This window comes from Penaeus japonicus, unplaced genomic scaffold (genome assembly GCF_977035675.1).
Source record: "Penaeus japonicus unplaced genomic scaffold, GWHDUDI00000001_assembly GWHDUDI00000009, whole genome shotgun sequence".
NCBI classification, from domain to species: domain Eukaryota; kingdom Metazoa; phylum Arthropoda; class Malacostraca; order Decapoda; family Penaeidae; genus Penaeus; species Penaeus japonicus.
Window position 1 is genome coordinate 21,449,520 of NW_028234411.1, and position 20,000 is coordinate 21,469,519.

Below are 20,000 nucleotides of genomic sequence, written 5' to 3' on the forward strand. Positions count from 1 at the left end.
ACTGACGAACACTCGTATACCACAGAAGATAGATTGATTTCATTTAAAGATTGGTATAACGCGCTTATTGTACAGGCATATAAAATAAGTGTTTTTGAAATGCTTACTTAAGACATAAGAAAGGGCGACAGACATAAAAAAGACACAACGCAGATAAACTATCGTTCCATTTTGTTATTTGAGTTGCGGTTACGTCTATTCAGTATGAGAATAGCCATGATTTTTCAGAATTTATGTTTAAAGTATATTAAGAACTTATATACTGCTAATTAATCTTAGTTTTTAATTTTCATGTATTAATTGTTTCATTGTTCTCATAAGCTTCATTTCATTAAACACTGTGGTATTCGTCTAAGAGACTGGAGTTATTTCATAAGAATTAAAGTTTTTCATAATTCATAATTCTTACTATTTATTCAATCCTAACCACTGCTACCATGAAGGATAATATCGCTATGCTAATTGTTATCATTGTTTCCTCTGCATTTTTTTTTTCTCTTTCACTTAACCTCTTGGATGACCTTCCCCATCTGGCTCTCCTCTCCTGCAGGCCAGTGCAAGTGCCGGAAGGTTAAGGTGAAGGGCCATAAATGCTTCCGCGGTTACTACGGGCGGACCGACGTCGTAGAGCAACTCAAGCGGGATGAGATCGCCAGACTCGAGCAGGAGGCGCTGACAAAGGCCATGAGTCTGACGAAGGGCTTGGCCTTGATGACGCCGCCACCGGGGCCCCGTCAGCTCCCCTCGACGGTCACGAAAGGCGAGGGGGCCCTCGAGTCGCTCTTCAGACAGATGAGCGGCAAGAACAAGAACCTTCCGAAGGTGAAGGTCCAGTCGCCGTTCTCCTCCTCCTCCTCGACCCGGAAGACCCTCTCGAGGGTGAAGCGGTTCTCGATGTCTAGCCAGAGGAGCCGGAACCAGCAGGCGAGCATCGACTTTCTGAGAGCGTTGGCGGACGATCAGTTCCACCTCGAAGACGATGGCGCGGGTTTCCAAGACGGCCGAGCGGACGCGTGGCACGACGACCTTGAAATTGACCAAGTAGACAACTCGTTGGATAAGCAAGACGATATGCGCGATCGACAAGTTATGTTAACTAGCCAGCTTGTTGACATGGCGAATGGGCGGCAAGGTGGTCTGGAGAATGACCAGCAAGATGATATGTTAAGTAGCCGCCTTATTGACATGTCAAATGGGCGGCAAGCTGATCTGCAGAATGGTCAGCAAATTGATATGTTAAGTAGCCAGCTTATTGACATGACAAATGGGCGGAGAGGTGGTCTGCAGGATAGCCAACAAGTTGATATGTTAAGTAGCCAGCTTATTGACATGACAAATGGCCGGCAAGGTGGTCTGCAGAATGGCCAACAAATTGACATTTCAAATGGGCGGAAAGGTGGTCTGCAGAATGGCCAGCAAGATATGTTAAGTAGCCAGCTTCTTGATATGGCAAATGGGCGGAGAAGTAGCCTGCAGGATAGCCAACAAGTTGATATGTTAAGTAGCCAGCTTATTGACATGACAAATGGGCGGAAAGGTGGTCTGCAGAATGGCCAGCAAGATGATATGTTAAGTAGCCAGCTTCTTGACATGACAAATGGGCGGAAAGGTGGTCTGCAGAATGGCCAGCAAATTGATATGTTAAGTAGCCAGCTTCTTGACATGGCAAATGGGCGGAGAGGTGGTCTACAGGATGGCCAGCAAGATGATATGTTAAGTAGCCAGCTTCTTGATATGGCAAATGGGCGGAGAAGTGGCCTGCAGGATGGCCAGCAAGATGATGTGTTAAGTAGCCAGCTTCTTGACATGGCAAATGGGCGGAGAAGTGGCCTGCAGGATGGCCAGCAAGATGATATGTTAAGTAGCCAGCTTCTTGACATGGCAAATGGGCGGAGAAGTGGCCTGCAGGATGGTCAGCAAGTTGAGCTATCAAGGAACCAGCAAAATGGTCGACAGGCTGATATGTTAAATGGCGGTCATTTCGATTTGGTAAATGATCGGCAAAGTGATCACTCAAATGACTGTCAAGTTGATCTAGCAAATGGCCAGCAATATGAGATGTTAGATAACTGGCAAGGAAGTCGGCAAGAGGGCCAGCGAGACATCCAACAAAGCAAGCGTAAAGAAACCCCCTCAAACGAGCAGCAAGACGACCTTCTGGCTCACCTGCTATCCGCCCAGTCACAAGTCCGGCAAACAGATAGTTCTATGGTTTTGAGTAACATGCTACCCAAGAAACCTGCGCGGAAGAAGAGCATCCTTCAGGAGACGTTGGCTATGCTGAACAAACTCTCGAAGTGCGTGTCCTCACCCCTAGAATCATTATCCTCGACGGAGAAAACGCCAACCGAGCCGTGCGCAGCGGGAACACACCCTATTCCTGCCAAGTCTAAGCCTAAGCCACTGCGCGATCGAACGCAAGCGAAGCGCGCCAGAAGGAATTTCAACTTGACACTTTTGCAAGATTATAAGGATTCGCACATCGAGAGCCCGAATAATGAAGTCGACGAGGAAGAAATCGTGCAGTGTCAGCCAGATGTTTACACTTACATGAGCGGCGCCGAATACATGATCACCCGCTCTGAAACGGGCCATTTCTGGTGGATAGGTGAGTCTTTCTTCATTGTCTGTGGATGCTTTAGTAAAACAAATGTTTACACACAACGCGCATAAATGTATTGTCTTAAAAAAAAACCAAGAGACTTGCGTATAATTTCTGTTACTAAGTGCTAATGTATAAAATGGAAATTACCGAATGATCTATACCAAATACCTGCTGATAAACCCTCTTCCCAGACTTTGTCTGCTTACCTGTGCTTTAGATAATACACCCTGTAGTTACCAATACTGCAGCATTATATACCTTTCCCTCCTATCTTGGTATCTCTCATAAATAAGTCTCTTGTTGCGACTAGCATCACAGAATTAAGTGGTATGTTCTTATAACGCAAGACGCCATTTCTTTACCAGAGAGTCCAGCACTTTCTTGTGGACTGCGTAGTAATAACGGCTAATTTTTAAACCAGATTTCTCTACTAGGTTAATATTACTAAAGTAGGGACTATGTACTTATTATGATATATAACAGATTCTGTAGTCCCATTTATGGCAGATAACGACCTTAGTACATAATCCTTCACATTTATAAAACTCGTTACAACCTTGTCTTCGCGACATGATAATCCAAGGCACTCTCATGATCTTTATTAAGCTCGTAAAACTCACTGATAGATACCACTGAGAATAACTAATCAATGATGTAAAATTTTTACACATATTCAAGGAAAAACTCATGTTGAACGTGAACATAATATTGTCTTGTCTCGCCCGAAACAGAATGTAAGTGAAATCTGGGAATGCTGTTTTCACATTCAACATGTGTTCTGTGCCAAATGGTTCATGGCGTGAAGTAATGGTAACATTATTGTTGATCTGGAATGGATACAGATTTTACAATTCATCTGGAGTATATTTTAATGGCTCTTTATGCTAAGATCCTTAGTTTTCCCATTTAAAAAAAAATCTTTTTCACTACATTATCTAACTATTTGAAGGATATGAAATGCTGTTGAGATTTCTAAGCTTAACCAAGCTTATTTTTTATTGGGCTTGCAAAGCGGTGTTTTATTTTTCATATTTTTGATTTTGTCCCAGGCTTGGTTTACACGCTACGTATCTGTAGTAAGATACGTTTCTTTCTAAATTAGAGTTTCGTTCGCCATGTATTTTTTTTTTTCTTGAACGGTTATTGTTTATGTAGGCCTATTCACAACTTCCCTAACTTGAAGAAGACACGCCTTTCAAAATGAAAGAGGACTTACCAGCATTTTATATTTTGATCAATCGGAAGTTAAATCTATTTTACTACTCTAAAATCTTCGAAATGTTTTCAAGTTTTGGTGGCCAGTAGTAAGAGGACACGTCGGTAAACAGGGGTGTGAAATTTCCAAGTTTGAGGTATTTCAAGATTTTTTTTTTTTTTTGTATTAGTTATCTTGATCTTTATAGAGTGTTTAAAGTGACATTTCCTCAATGCCATAATCTCGAAAACAAGACAAGAAGGAAATCAAGAATTATTTTCCCAGTCTACTTTTCAAATTAGTGACCAACCGTTTTCTTTATTACGCGCGCATTTTAAATCATAATGAACTATGTCAGTACGTGGCAATATTTTGTTTGTGCACGTGTGTGTGTGTGTGTGTGTGTGTGTGTGTGTATGTGTGTGCGTGTGCGTGTGTGATGTTTAGCTACGTCCCTTGAATGAGGTAGAGGTTTGCTTTAATGCCATCCACGTGTCATATGCTGCAAGGTGTGTCAGGTTAGAGTCAGTAGGTTCGGTGCGAGGCAACGCGCTGTGACGGGACAGTTGGTCAGCTGGGCATGCTAGGTGGGAGTCAGAAAAGTTGCAGATGATGGGAAGGGTTGAATCTTAATAGATCAAACCAAGCTTAAAGATAGTCAAGAAAATCCGTAAAAACGAAAACATATTTAAATAACAGGATTCAAAGTACAATTCACGAACTCGTATATTTTAATAAGTATCCTACTCCTTTTATATGAACTAAAATTCGAATTAGTACATCTGGTAATATCAATAATGAATCCCCACACTACCTCAAAGCTACGATATTTTTTGCATGTATCTTTATTAATTAATGCAATTACTATAAAGTGAATTGTCTAAAATCCACTGAAATCCCCGTGTCTGCATAAGAATATTTGGCATGATATTGTAAATGATGACACTCACCACTTTAAAGTCCCTAGTCTACTCATTAACAAACTCACAGAGTCTTAATCAAGCGAATATTTCGGACACCTGACGTTCACCCCTTCGTAACCTTGGTCAAACATGTTCATTGACGACAAACTCTTAAGTGTCATCGCATGCATTTCCTCAAACACGAGCTTTCCATACAACCATACAACAAAATGAAGTCCGAGTTTATAAGACTCAATGAGTAGTTACATTTGAAATATTTTGCTTCAGAGTCAAGGCCAGGGGTCGGCAACATACCGGATCCAGCCTGCGCTCTGTGGTAAGATGACTGCAAGGCCGTCATCATCTAACCGCACCCAGCTGGTCGCCTGGTGTTGGTAGTCTTTCGATTGGCATACTATGTCCCGTCTTTCTAATTGGTATCAGTGGCGTGACTAGGAGTTTATTTATTCATTTATTATTATTATTTTCATTTTTTTTTGGGGGGGGAAGCTGATTATGGGGGAGGTAGCACTGGTCCAGCAGCGCAGAGAGCTCATACAGCTACCCCCCCCCCCCAACCCTCACCCCTTCCCGAGAATAAAATGAAAACGTGACCAGGTTAAAATGGGGAGCACCGCACTGCAGGCCCGCCACTAATTGGTATATGCATTGCCATATCATTAATCTAGAGAAACATTATTCCTAATCTACCATGCTTTTTTGGCCGCATCGTTGTGAAATAAGACGTGAGCTACCACCGGTTTAGACAAGGTCTGTCTGGTCCCAAGCGAGGCAAGGTTACTGCTCCCTAGTGGCGAGGGGCAGCACCCGTGCGGACAAGCAGTGTTACCAAAAAGCAGGTACATGTAACCACGGTCAACCCATCGAAATGTTAAGGCTCTCACTCCTGACGTCATAGATGCTTGTCTCTACACGGGCACTGCTGGTGGTGAGGACAGGGCCTTAGGGTTCATGTGTTATACTCGCGCCTTTGTCGGACAGAATTTCATACTAATCATAATTTTACATCTTTATCCAGCACGGAACCCCTTTGTTGTTTGGCTTCGTCTTTCATCTACTACCTACTGCCATTACTATCGCAGTGACCCACTACCGGGGTCGCTATCCGTACTCTGAAGAGTCCACTGGTCTTGAGGAACATATATAATCTAACGAAGGTTTTGTTCATCAACAGGAATAGGAGACGATTTGTTCGCAGTCAGTGATGAGGGAGGACCGTGCCTTGACCAGCTACCTGCACACACCAAGTGGATGACAGCAATAGATAACAAGAAGGTTAAGAGAAACGCAAACGTGACCGTGCAATGTGTTGACTGGGATCCATCGTACTTCATTTAGTTTTTTTTCTCATTTAATTTTTCTTTCCATTTCTTTATCTTTTCCTAGTCTATCTTTTGGTACTGTTGACGAGATTAGTTCTTGGTTATGCAGTAAATTCCATATGAAAGGGTCATGGTACAATGAGACAAAGATGACATTGTTCACTGTAATATCTAAATTCTGACTCTCGAGAGAATTGATTTTCCACTTACGAATGGGTAGAGGAAAGTGGATGGGTCGCAGCATTTACACTTCAACTTACACTTCAACGAAACTGAACCGTTTTCGCGAACCCGAAGCTTCGAACTGATTATCACTAGAATTACCCTTTTAATGCCATTTAAAATGCTTTTGGATATTCTTCAGAGAACTAAAAAGTAATTTAAAAGGGCATACTACACGAAGCACCGGAATTTGCATTATCAAGATGGGAAATGGATTTTTTAAAGATGTTTTATCACAGCTAATAGGTATGTTCGATTATTGATGTTAAAGAATGCGGAGAATGTGTATACTTCTGGATACTTGTGCTTAGTGTTTTACGGAGTGTACAGTATAAAGTAAGTTTTAAGTTTTATATTTCACAAGCCGAGTTAAAAAATAAAAAATAAAAAATACTGCACTTCAGCGTTAAGAATGTAATGCTTCCTGATGGACGCCAGACGTGCATATGATTTCCAAGTCTAGATTATGTATTATATAACAGCCGAATGCGAGTACGAATGTATGGGACCAATAATTTATTTTTGTATGTGGCATATGTTATGCCATGTAGTTGCGTGTTATTCTGATGAAAAATGATTAAATGTTTCCAAGGTTTTCTAATCTTAATAGTGTTAAAAAATTACATCAGTTCTTTTCTGTGTTTTATAACTGCACATAAAAGTTTGTTATATGTTAGGCTTAGAGAGTAAGATATATACTGTTCAAAGTGTTCAAAGGATTTACCCCACAAAACTGTAAATTCATTTGATAAGGCTGTATAATGCCTACTTGGACATCTACAAGAAGTCCTGTGGTCTGGAATGGGCTGTCTTTTGTGAAGTTACATCTTTATTAAAAAAAAAAGATGTATTAAAAAAAAAAGATGTAACTGGTCACAACTTACAGCGCGCCATAGCTTAATATGTTCCACACAATGAGAATGTTTGTTTTTGTAAATATCGTACTTGGATGGTGATTTCTGATACAGAAGTGTAAAAAAAAATTGTATATAGACTCCCTTCTACGTATCTGAATTAGTAATAGTATCAATATGTTTGAATCTAATGACAAGTATTTTAATTGTGTTCATGTAAAAGTAATAGATGTATGCCAGAGGTTTTTGGAGAAACTAATCAGTGAACATGTATAATGATGTCCAAAATATGTTCACTAGTTATTTTTGGTCCACTTTTAAAATTATAAAACTTTTTGTTTTCTGAAGTTTCTTTTTTTTTGCAGAGCAAGGATTAGATTGTCAAAATTTAAAATTATTCAAAAGATCATTAAAACTATATCATTAATATTGATCAGTTTCATTAGAGAACAATCACTATTTCTCTCCATTCATTCCAAAAATAATTGTAATGAAAAATGATGTAAATGAGGCCAATAACGATAACAATAGAGTAAATCAAGGTGTGGTATGTTTGAAAATAAATCTGGAAGTTGAGATGTGTACCAATATATTCTAGTTAAAGCTGCCACACTCTTTTTAAGCTGATATGAGCAAGATTGCATTATATACATACATACAGAAATACTGGAAGAAGACTTGTCACCTCGTTAACTCTTTAACAATCTCAAGTGGAGGTTAACCTGGGGATGGTCATCTTTCACAGACAAAATAAAAAGTGACAAAAAGCATGATGTTACCTGACATTTTAACTTGGTGTGTTCTTTGGGATTACATAACGAATATTATATAATACTACAAATTACTGCATGTGCTAGTCATCTTTATAAGAATTTTGCCTTTGGATACTCAAAGGGCCACTGGTTTTATCTTAAAAACATTTTTAAGCTGTCTGATTTAATCCTAAAGATAAAACATTGTTCATAGTGTCCCTCTTTTGCAGAAATATATTGTGTGTGATTGAGTCTTATTAAACTCCAATATCTCTTCATATTGCATGCTCTCTATTGTGTATTACAAAAGAAAAAAATCTACATGTAAATAAAAAATATATTATAGTATTATAAAATATTCTGCGAAAATAAATAAGCAGAAATAATTATGTGTATGAGAATTACCCTATATACTAGAAAAAACCATGAGTGCAATTGGGACCAAAATTAGTTAATTGTAGAAAAGGTATTAAAATGACAAACATCTTACAATGATACATGAGCATGAATTTAGATATATTTTTTTCCCCCAGCCAGTCAGTCTTTGGTTGTAAAATCCTACTAATTACCAACAAAAACAATAATGATAAAAAACAAAAAAAAAACTGTTTAAGCTGGGAAGATTTCTGCTATCGTATAAAATAACATATCAACCTTCTCTTACTGCATGAACATACATTTCCAGAATGAGAGTCATCTGATAAAATGTTATGATAACCTTTATCATTGCCTAATGCTTCCTCACTTAAATTTCAAGATAAAAATCACATGGAAATTGTGAAAAAGACATTCACTTTCACTTATATTCTCGAACCTGGAATGCCATTCTAATAAATACAAAAATATATACAGATCCGACCAGGCATTTCAGAATATGCGCAGAAATATTGGAAATGAAACGAAAGCCAAACCACAGCATATTAGAGGTGGCTATTTTGGTACCACATGGCCACACAGAGAGGTCAAGTGGAAAATATTGAAGGTCAAGTGGAAGATCAAGGTCAAGAAAATGAAGATCCCAGAGTTCAAGAAAGTCTGAAAGATGAAGATAAAGTAGGAGGTGAAAAAGATTAAGCGGAAGGTCCAACGGGAGATCATGCCGATTTCTCGTCCCTCTCTTCCTTCAGGTTGCATGAGAGGTCGCACCAGTCGGGCACTCTGTCATTCACCAAGAACTGGTCGCGGGGCAGCGTGCGCAGGGCCACTGCCTCTGTCCCTCCAAGGATGGCACCTGAGGAGCAAAACAGAAAATTAGCTGAATTGTCTGAAGAAAAAAAAAGATATAGAAACTTTTATTTGTAACATTACTACTGGATTAGAATATAAAACCAGTTTTGATGATCATTATAAAAAGAGAGGAAGAGAAAATAAAGTAATTACACAAGCACACACACATAGGAATACTGACCCATTCACTTATTTCCTTTCTCTCAATTTTCATAAAACAAGGATTTTAGAGTTAATGCTTTCTGGCATTTTGAGTTACAAACTCAGTTACTTATCCATTTCTACACTGACTCACTTTTCCTATCACACTAAGCCAAAATCGCTCTAACTCAGTCATCCACCCTATTACAGTCTTACCTCCCAGCCAGGCCACATAATTAGCCTTGGCAGGTGGATTGTGAATCTTGAAAGAGTCAATCTTCACCACTTTGCTGTATGCCTCGGAGGCGGCTAGAGTGCGCACTTCGGCTAGAAGGCGGTGTCTGAGGCCTAAAGTGCTGGCAGTGCCTCCAATGATGACCAGGTTCTCTGCAAGCACTCGGCGGGTATCGATTGGACACTGACGGAAGGAAAAGATTAAGAGAATAAATTGGGTATAAGCATCCACATACAGGATATAATCTTTTTCTTTGATTGCTTACTACTGAGATGCTGTGTTTTTCCTTCAACTTGAACTATCATTTTTGATCACTTTTAAGCAGTCACATACAAGCCAAATCCAAATTTACACCAAAAACAAAAAAGACACTTTCCACGGACTAACATAAGGCTACTCCCTCCAACAACCCCACACATACCTTCTGTAAAGAATCCAGAATAATCGTTGCCAGACTAAGTGCATCACGATCTTGCTCAAAGAGAACCTCAGTAGCCAGCTCCCTCACTGTGCCCGGGATGGTGAGGTTGCGACTGCCAGACACGGGGTACAGCACAGCAGGCGGAGGGGGAGGGGGCTCGACTGATCGGTCGTACTTGTTGCTCTGCAGCTTTGAGCTACGTTCCAGTGTTGAGACGAAGCAAGTCTGAACTATTGAGAAAAAAAAAAAAAAAAAGCTTTATAGATGAAAAATACTATGAATATTCTAAATATTAAATACAGGATACAAGGAAGGAAGAGGGAGAGGGAGAAGGGGAGGGGGAGAGGGGGAGAGAGGAAAAGAAAGAGAGTGAGAAAGAGAAAGAGAGAAAAAAAGAGAGAAAGATAGAGAGAGAGAGAGAGAGAGAGAGAGAGAGAGAGAGAGAGAGAGAAAGAGAGAAAGAGAGAAAGAGAGAAAGAGAGAGAAGAGAGAGAAGAGAGAGAGAGAGAGAGAGAGAGAGAGAGAGAGAGAGAGAGAGAGAGAGAGAGAGAGAGAGAGAGAGAGAGAGAGAGAGAAAGAGAGAGAAAGAGAGAGAAAGAGAGAGAAAGAGAGAGAAAGAGAGAGAAAGAGAGAAAGAGAGAGAGAAAGAGAGAGAGAAAGAGAGAGAGAAAGAGAGAGAGAAAGAGAGAGAGAAAGAAAGAGAGAAAGAAAAAGGGAAAGAAAAGAGAGAGAAAGAGAGAGAGAATCATGACCCAGCAAGTGTAGAGTTAACATACCTTTTATATCCTCTAAGACTTTTTCCGGGAGAGTTTCCACTACTGAAGAGAGCCTCTGTTCCTTCCCATCCTCTCCCACTGACAATCCGCGATCTAGCAACAACTCGCTTAAAGAACTGAAATTTGAGAAAAATAAAATTATGGGGTCACAATTTTAAGAAAAAAGAAAAGAAAAGAGAAGAAAAAGAAAGAAAAAAAAATCTTAAATCAATGAAATACCATATCTAAGGGGATAAAAAGTTGCAAACAATATCAATTTATAAATATTCTATACATTCCTTCTTTGTATCTACTCATTTTTCTCAATTTATAATATAGCTATTTTTAAAACTTTCAATGGAAAATTATCAATCATAACAATTATATTTTCAATCTAGAATATAGCTAAATTTAAAACTTGCAATAAAAATTTATCAATCATAACAGTTGTATTTTCAATATAAAAATACAACAAAAAATGCCCAAGTAATTATAGTTTCATTAGTAAAAACCTCTGGAACACGCATCACAGTACACAAAAGCACCAACACAAAAAATTAAAAGACTCATCAAGACTTTTCTCAGTGAATGTACCGTACCTTCAAGTCTTAAAATAAAAATATAAGAAAAAGAAGAAGAAGAAGAAAAAGAAGACAAAACAGTATCATTATCAAACTTTTAAAGAATTACCTATGAATTGCTTTGCCTCCCAATGATAGAGCTTCCCAGGCCGACAGAATTGGGACACCCTCAAACACGGGTATGAGCGTGGCCTCTTGATAGCCTATGTCCATCACCATGCCAGTGCTGATTCCCAGGGTCATTAATGCTACCAGGTGGGATGGGGCAAACACTACTGATAAGACCTGGAATGGTAATGATGATAATGATAATAATAATGATAATGATAAAGGTAATGATATTAATAAAGATAATATTACTAATGATGGTGGTGATGATGATGACACTACTAAAAAAAGGATTATGATAATAGAAACAATAATAGCAATAATAATAATGCTAGAAATCTGAAAAAGTGAAAGTAAATGCAATCTGGAAAGCATAAAACTAAGCATCTTAAATATGTGAAAGAGCTGCAAACTATTTCTTTCCAACAAACTAAGCAGTGATAATAAAAGAGGTTAAAATTCAACAATCAACTAGAGTCTGAACTTCGAGGTAAATCATAATAAAGTATTAGTAGTATGATCGGTATGCCATTATCCTTCCTAATAAACATAAAACATACAAAAGAAGAGAAAAGAAAAGAAAAGAAAAGAAAAAAATGTTATTGCCACATTCAATAAAAGAAGAATAAAGTTAAAAATACCAGTAAGAAAGAAGTAGTTTTCACCATAATTCACAGAATGAAAAATCCAACCAACCAGCATGGAATTGAAAGCAAAAGGACTACCTCATAGTGTCTGAAGAGAACTTTGGCTAAGATGTTTCGCGTATTGGAGGGGGTCAAGAGGTTCTCGACGACTACGACCCTTCTGTCCTTGGGATTCACAAGCAAGTGCCTGTTCAGGGGAATTTAGAGGTGTAAATATAGCACTGGCTTTTTAAGACAATACATATAATATTAATGCGATATACATTTCTTACATACCTGTGGATAAACAAATTATCAATTTTCCATAATCCTAAAAATGGTAATTTTTGTTCTCAGTCAACAACTTCCACCCTGGGTAAATTTCTTCTTTGTAGCTTGAAGAGTAAGAAGGTACAATTTTCTACACCAGAAAGTGTGTTGATAATACCACTAGATGAAAAGACAAAGTTCAAGATAAGTACTGAAAGTGTGGGGTGGGTAGGAGTGGTCTGATGGGCTAGGCTGGACAACCTACTCTATCAATAATACTCAGATTTTAGGGGTTAAGAATAAATATCTATGGATTTAAACAGGATATTGAACAAGATAACACAGACAGGAAACATATCAGTAAAATAAATAAATAATTAAATATTTTTGCCCTTTATAGTAAAAAGGCTTTCTAATGTCAGGTTCATCTTCAAAAACTAAAAGCCAATTCACTCTGAACAAAGCCCAAGTAAATAAACAAATTTAAATTCAAGACCTAATTACTTGGCTCGCATCACTTAAATTCTATTCCATAATCCAATATCTCTTATGCTTACTGAAAATCCTTTGGTGTAGTAAGTAGTCAGGAAACTAACATCTCTAGAACCATGCCAAAATAACATCACTCACTTGAAATAGAGTTTGTGAATGAAGTCAACCATGCGATGACGAAGTTCCTCTTTATCCTGGGTGTCGAATACGGGTACGAGGTCACCTGTCTCCCTACACTTGACCTCAGATCTCAAGATGACCCTAGGTCCATTCTCTCCAGCAAAGCCAGCTCTGAAAGGGTCAAATGATAATATAGGATACAGGCTTGCATATACATTTACATGTATACACACAGACACACACACACACATAAAATACTATTGATAAAGATGCTGCATTCCAGACACAAGGGTTACTCCTGCCAAGCGGCCTGGCAATATGAGGGCCTTAAAGACAAGTAGCTTGGTCCTTTAGCACAGGTACCTGCATCACCAAATACCCTTGTCAAGCAAGTTCTTGGCTCCTGCTGCCAGGCCAATTGATCTCTTGACTACCTGGTCTGAACGAACATCTTGTCTGGTATTCTGAGCAGTGTAAAGCCATGATGATTGCCGCAGTCCAACCAATCCCCTTTCCCCTCCCAGAGAGGGAAGACCACACCCCATACCAGGTCTGAAGGTATGATACTGGACAGTATGCAATCCACAAACCATGGGTTTGCCACCAGACTTCAGCAGTTCAGCTGGGAGGTAGCAAATATCCACTGACACTCTTAAGTTTGAAGATCAACTCCCTAACTTGTTAGGTTAAAAAGAGGATCAGGCACCAGGATAACAACACCACCCATGTTCATGCTAACCATCGGTGGTTCAACCTGGAACAGTTACTCAAAATACACATCCCAATTACAAATTACTTTGATTCCACCACATACTACAGATTGACATAATTGCTTAGGAAATCAGATGTTGCAAATTTGGCTTTGATCTAGTGCTAGAAGTACTATGCATTGCAAATTTCCAAAAGCAGTTCCTTGCCAAAAGGCCTTGAGGAGCTGTGTCTTGATCAAACGGGAAAATTGCTCTTGGAAAGGGTTGGTTTTCGGGAGCTATGCCAACCTACTCCCATTATTCCTTCAAAGCCTCCCTAAAGCATCCTTGGAAATACAGCCCAAAAAGTCGGCTGGGACGACGGGAGCCTGTGTCTCAAAACCATCCCAAAAACATCATGAATTTCCATGCATGACTGGCATGACAAAAAGGATATTATGCTAATAAAAATATTATCAATTGATATATCTTTTGCAGCACTATCACATCTTAGATACTTATGGTAGACTTCTAATGACAAAATTCCAAATATAAAATTTACTTAAAATTTACTCTCGATTTCCAGCAAAACCTAACACGAAACATCCACTTACTTAGTATAAGCCGTCCCAAAATCGAACACAACCGTAGTGTTCTTCTCATTGATCAGTCCAATCCCACTCAGACCTTCGTAGAGCGGCATTTCGGCGTCAGAAATCCAGAAATCTGGGATAAATATCGGTCTCTTTCAGTCACTCTGGATCCCTAATGTTGACACTCGGCCCGTCCCTCATCTCACGGGCGTATTTGGATGGGAAAGGGAGACTTCAGGTGCGTCATCATACGGAGTTCTGATTGGACACAAATATTATTGTTTTGTAAAGCTTCTTTCTGATTGGTTCTTTGGGGCTGCGGGGGATACTTTCCTCATATTGTTCGAATGCGTGTGAATATCTGTGGATGGTCTCATCGTTCGGTATTTAAATACTGGTAATTGATAGTTTTCAACGTTAATTCACATTATTGACTTCAATGAAGGGTCTGATAATATTATTCCATGTAAAAGATCTCATCACTGATCACATACATTAACGTTTTCACATCTAGATATTAATAAACCCAAGCCATTATCGATCCTCGCCCACGGACTGAGACAGAAGCTTCAACCGAGGAACGACCATCGAGGCAAAAAATCCAAAATTCGTGTCCTCCTCACACTCCCAACGCCCGGTAAGCATACCCTCCTGCAACGCAAAATCCCAGTCCTTCGCCAGAGCCAAGCAAACGGCAAGTTCCTCCCCGCTTCTCCTCAGAAAAAAACAAAATAACTCCGCGTTTGCCGCCATTGGTCCCGCATTCCCTCCTCGCGTCCACCAGGCTCGTGTCTAGACTCGGTGGGTTTTCGGCCGTTTTTCTCTCTTTTATCCCTTTTACTCGTCCTCGTTGCTTTTTCAGGTGGTTGCGGAAAGTAGGGAGTCTCATTTGAGTGCATGTTCGTGGGTGATTTAGGTGTAATTGCTGAGAAAATACATTAGCGGCGTTAAGTTTCCTTGGTGGGTATAGGCGGCGAGTGAGTGTCTGTCTGGGCGGGTTTTGCTGCACGTGTTTCAAAATCGCTTTTTTAACGTCGTTTCTAAGTCGTTTCCGCACGAGTCTTCCAAGGTACAGAGCCGACGTGGTTCCGGACTAAGCCGCGGCACCACAGGAGGAAGGTGTCATGGCCGCTTTTATTTGCATTTAAACGTTTTGAAAATTGATTTGTTTGCATGCTGCTCATGCATCGGGATCTCTGAGTCCTCATGGAAGGGGAGACCTCATATGTTTAATAATTTCCCGGGCTGCTTTTATTTTTTACGTGTATCGTATTTTTTGTAATTTTTTTTTTACATGATCTGAGCTAGTTTTATTACTATTGGGTTATAGATAGTGTTTTTATTTAATTATTTTATATGCTTTTATATTAAAATATATTAAAATTTGCAAAATTCTTTTTTTTTTTTTTTTTTACGTTGTACTCCAAGGCTTATCATTTTTCTACAACATGCTCGGTCGCGTGGGAGGGAAGGGGGTAGGATTGGGGGTCCAAGACCTGCTATGTCGTACACCGAGGCCAAAGAAAAATTTAGCGTGAAAGGGAAAAATGTTAAAATTAAGTGATTTTGATCACTCGTGTGTATGGCCTCCACTTAATTTGTTCCAAATAATAATAACGAAAGCATGAAATAAATGTACAAACATTGGAAAGTTCTGATGGTACATGTGGAAGCTGGAAAGCGACTTCTGGGATGTACATGTGGGAGTAGGGATGGATGATGCTGCACAGAGATGTGTGGGAAAAATGAGCCACACTATGCTATGTTGGTGATTCAGTTAAAGAAATAATTTCAGAATTAAAGACATTATTTTCTCGTATTTATGGTTGGGAATTAGTTGTTTGAGATGAGGGGTGTTCGGATTAGAGGTCCTTGTATTGGAAAAAGTGTTTTTTTCTCTTATGAGTAAACATTTAGAAGGTTGAGTTTGTGATTGGTACATAAGATTTAGAAAATTATCATTTGTGAATCTGTCTGTCCACGATGGAGCCAAATTTTACATTTTAGGTGTAAAGCAAATGTTTAGGAACAGCACCAGTGGTTTATCCAGAATAAGGCAGATAGCCTGTTCAGCTCTTTAGTAAGAGTTTTGATGTTATCCTTTTGCGGAAAAAACAAACAAGAAAAAAACATATTATCTTCAAATTTTTTTTTTTTTGTCATAATATGTCATATCATAGGTATAGAAAATAATAAGGGACAGATTACCCACCCCAGACTGTACATCTTAAGGTGTGTGAATGATCACAAAAGGGTTAAATCAGTTCATGACAAGTGAGAAATGTGAAAAATACCGAGGGATTTCTTTTATACAAGTCTTTGTAAGAGAGATTATGAACAGTTATTACTTTTAGTTATAAACTTGTAGATTAGCACTAGTTTTAATTTTGGTAATTAGTGATACTGAAAGAAAGAAAGCTTATTTGACCAATTGTTCTAAACATCACTCAGTATATGGCACTATAGTAATCACAACCCCTTTTCCTTCAGTACCAAAATGCCTAAGGACAAGGAACTGAAGCACAAATCCAAGAAGCTCAAGAGCGAGGAGTCATCGAAGCGCAAGGCTGACTCAGACGATGATGATACAAGTGATACATCGGTGGAGGTGAGCCTATAGCTGTGTTACATAATGTTGTGTTTTATTGTCTCTCCCAAGATCACAGTGCAATTTTTTTTGTGCATTTCTCTTTGAAAAAGTGTTTGGCAAGGAGTAGTAAGTGATATCAGGTATATTTTTGTGCTAGAAAAAATATAAATGAGAGTAGATAATTTGAGGTGTGATGATGACATGTTCCAGTTCAACCTTCATCAGAATTATGTAATTCTGATGAAAATGAGATAAAAATGCATCCATTACTTCTCTTGTATATGTTTATTTTTCTCTTTTTTTTTGCATGTTTCTCCAGTCTGTACACAATTTGAATGAAGGTTCAGGTGCCTGGCCATTGGAAGAATGGCCTAGGCAGAATTCCTATTTATTTGCAATCAGATACTTGCGACAAGCAATATATAAAATTGCATATACTCTCCTTCCCTCAGTGGACCCCAAGCTATAGTTACTCTTAACCCTATGACGACGGTGCGTCACACCCGTGTGACACAGCCAAAATCCCGATGCCGGGGCGTCAAGCCAGTGTGACGATTTCAATGCAATATTGCAATCGCCCGGCATATGGGTCTTCGCGTAGCGAGTGCCCCGTCGGGTTTTAACCCTATGACGACGGTGCTCCACACCCCGTGTGACACAGCCAAAATCCCAACCGGGGGGGTCAAGCCAGTGTGACGATTTCAAATGCACTATGCAAATCGCCCGGCATATGGGTCTGCAGCAGCGTGTGCCCCCGGAAAAAGGGGGGATTATTGAAAATGAAGATAGAATTTTGACATTTCTCTTTTAGATGTACAGTTACTTGTTACTTCATGTTAAATTTCTTGATTCAGCTTGTTTGAAAAAAAATATGTATATACCTTTTTTTCTTACCATTTAATCAGTTCAGCATTTTCTTTATAAAAATGATTAAAATCAGATAGTAATACCCAATTTTCCATTCAAACAGAAAATGGAATTACAGGAAAAGTTATGAAATGTTGCCAATATTTCAGGGGTCATTCCATTTGAAATCAGCAGCTAAATTAAATTTTTTGATGACTTCTGTAAGATTTCTCCACAAATGGGTATGCCAGGAAATATTTTACAACAGCTGCAAGATTTTAGTAAACAAGATATTCATAAGTTTTGTTTATGAGCCCCCCCATTTTCAGTCACTAGTGAATCAAAAATTTTAATGAAATTTATGCACCTTAATGGACCTGCAAGATCCTTTAGTTGGGCACTAAATGAAGGTTGTATTGTACTTTCAATATACATCCTATACACATCCTGTATAGCAACCACTTGCAGACAGTATAAGCAAAATAAAATTGATAACATAATTTCTGGGTCTGACCTGATGAATTCTAAAACTGTTCTCATTTTAAAATTAATCTATTTTGTGTTTAGTGGATTTTTCTGCCATATCAACACTATAGAGTGTTTTTACCATTCATATTTTCTAGTGAATTTGTTAAGATGCAAACTTGAGTGTGACAAAATGTTGCAATGCTACATTGTAAGAATTAATTATTATTATAAAGTAAAAAGAAAATATATCTGAATTGAGGGGGGAGAAATTGGTAAAAATTTCCAGAGCTTGTAAAAGCAAATTGATAAATAGTTTTAGTTGATTTTTTCACTGGCTGTTATGAAATGATCTACTGGCATACCCATCAGTGGAGAAAAAAGAAATATATTATTTTAGACTGCTGGTTTCAAAGGGAATTACCCTGACGTGACTCAGGGTCCCTAACCACATTCTACTTGTATCCTATATAAGGAAATAGACTATAGTATTATCACAAACATTTTGGTGTTCCAATACTATGCAACCACTTGTTCCTTCTCCATTACAGGACGAGCCTGTACAGAAGTCTTCGTCGGGCAAGCATAACACCAATGAACAGGGAGAGCCCTTCATGAGCATAGATAGGAACCGCAGGGTCACGATCAGAGAGTTCAAGGGCAAGACTTACATCGACATCCGTGAGTTCTACGAGAAGGATGGAAAGCTCTTGCCAGGAAAGAAGGGTGAGTGGGTTCTGTCATTTATCATTATTTAGAGTTGTATATTCTCTGATGATCTTACTTTTTCTTGCATTTCAGTTGTAGAGATTGATTATTTTATTTTTATTGTTCTTATAGATTAAATGATATTCCAGTCTTTTTTTTATTGTTTGTAGTCTTGAGAGGATTTCAACCAGAAAGATAAAATAGATGCAATCAAGTGTGTTCTGATAGAATTTAGTGATGTCAATACTGCTTTCATATTCTATGCTTATTGGTTTATAGGTGCACATGTGTATTCTAGAATTTTCCTTGTATAAATTGTTAATCTTTGTTATATTTTCTTTCTTCCAGGCATTTCACTGTCCGTTTCCCAGTACAATAACTTGAAGTCAGCTATGACCACTCTTGAGAAATTGCTGTAGATCTGCTTTCAGAGGTTCTCGTGTATTTTGGTGTGTCTTGCATATGCAAGTGTCATGTGATGTGTGTTAATGAAACTTGGAAAACAAGAAGCAATTCTTGCTATTTTTTGCATGGTGATAGAGAGGTCTACATGTTTATACTAAATATCAGTCACAAAGTGACATAACCATTCCAAATTAATAAGATCTCTTCAGTTTTACATGTGAGAGTTTGTGTGTGGTCCTGAAAGTAAAAGTTGCTTTGTTATCTATTGCTTTATTTTTATGAAAGACTTGTGGACTTTTTGAAAAGATGAAATTTCATTTGATGTCAGAAAGCATCATAATAAAAAAAAGTATTTTGCTTGTGTTTGTTTGTTCCTAAACTTACTGTTTAGAAGAATAGCATGGCTGTTTCTTCATATTTTTTATTACTTGGATGGTCTGACAAAGGTACAAGTCATTTATTATTTTCATTAAAATGAGACAATTTATATAAGCTTAGTATTCAGAATATACTTGGATCCACAATAAAAAAATAATAAAAAATCCCCATGCAATAAGTTGTATATTGCTTAGAAAAAACAGTAGAATGTATAGTGACTAAATTTTGTGAACAGTAGATGTCTTTGGATTGTTCATGTCAATATAAATAAATTTATTAATTTGTAACAACATTTGAAATGTACAAGCTTAATTGATGCTATGGTTCACTTGACATTCTGTGTGAAATACAGAATTTCTTCATACATTGTGCATCAGAATTTGATAAAACAAGGTATTAGCTTAGGTCAAAATCTCTTGAAGCTTGTACCAGTAATATGTATTTGGTTGAAGTAGTACAGTAGCAGATATAAAGCAG

The 20,000-nt window shown here is 38.3% G+C and overlaps 3 protein-coding genes across 7 annotated transcripts in view; 2 read left to right on the forward strand and 1 right to left on the reverse strand.

Moving 5' to 3' along the window:
• The window catches only part of LOC122248866 (uncharacterized), a 15,249-nt gene extending 6,990 nt beyond the window's left edge, over positions 1-8,259 (forward strand). For all 3 annotated transcript variants that reach the window (XM_043009204.2, XM_043009206.2, XM_043009205.2), the window contains exons 5-6: positions 551-2,608; positions 5,898-8,259. In XM_043009204.2, the coding sequence (XP_042865138.2) occupies positions 551-2,608; positions 5,898-6,061 (2,222 nt within the window). In that variant the 3' untranslated portion in view covers positions 6,062-8,259. The remainder of the gene's footprint in view (positions 1-550; positions 2,609-5,897) is intronic.
• On the reverse strand, positions 7,545-14,368 carry Arp10 (Actin-related protein 10). The gene is made up of 8 exons (XM_043009202.2): positions 14,153-14,368; positions 12,868-13,020; positions 12,067-12,175; positions 11,343-11,518; positions 10,674-10,789; positions 9,898-10,127; positions 9,458-9,659; positions 7,545-9,104 (listed from the first exon to the last, which is right to left on the reverse strand). The coding sequence occupies exons 1-8, from the start codon at positions 14,239-14,241 to the stop codon at positions 8,968-8,970; spliced, it is 1,212 nt and encodes a 403-aa protein (XP_042865136.2). The 5' UTR covers positions 14,242-14,368; the 3' UTR covers positions 7,545-8,967.
• Positions 14,369-14,629: 261 nt separating this feature from the next.
• Ssb-c31a (single stranded-binding protein c31A) overlaps positions 14,630-20,000 on the forward strand; it is a 5,592-nt gene continuing 221 nt past the window's right edge. Inside the window, exons 1-4 of one of the 3 annotated variants that reach the window (XM_043009208.2) lie at positions 14,630-14,768; positions 16,622-16,739; positions 18,584-18,758; positions 19,089-20,000. The exon at positions 19,089-20,000 is cut by the window's right edge and continues 221 nt beyond it. In XM_043009208.2, coding sequence (XP_042865142.1) covers positions 16,629-16,739; positions 18,584-18,758; positions 19,089-19,159 — 357 coding nt within the window. In that variant the 5' untranslated portion in view covers positions 14,630-14,768; positions 16,622-16,628 and the 3' untranslated portion in view covers positions 19,160-20,000. Of the gene's footprint in view, positions 14,933-15,111; positions 15,201-16,621; positions 16,740-18,583; positions 18,759-19,088 lie in introns of those variants that run through there. The other 2 variants (XM_043009207.2, XM_086539829.1) reach the window with 2 other exon arrangements.

What these genes read in the sequence shown, in the direction of transcription:
- Arp10 (XM_043009202.2), bottom strand. Translation starts at nt 14,241, where the DNA reads ATGCCGCTCTACGAAGGTCTGAGTGGGATTGGACTGATCAATGAGAAG. An exon ending in TTCTGGATTCTTTACAGAAG is followed by an intron (nt 9,660 to 9,897) that starts GTATGTGTGGGG and finishes TCCTTCCGTCAG; the next exon opens with TGTCCAATCGATACCCGCCG. An exon ending in TTATGTGGCCTGGCTGGGAG is followed by an intron (nt 9,105 to 9,457) that starts GTAAGACTGTAA and finishes TTTGCTCCTCAG; the next exon opens with GTGCCATCCTTGGAGGGACA.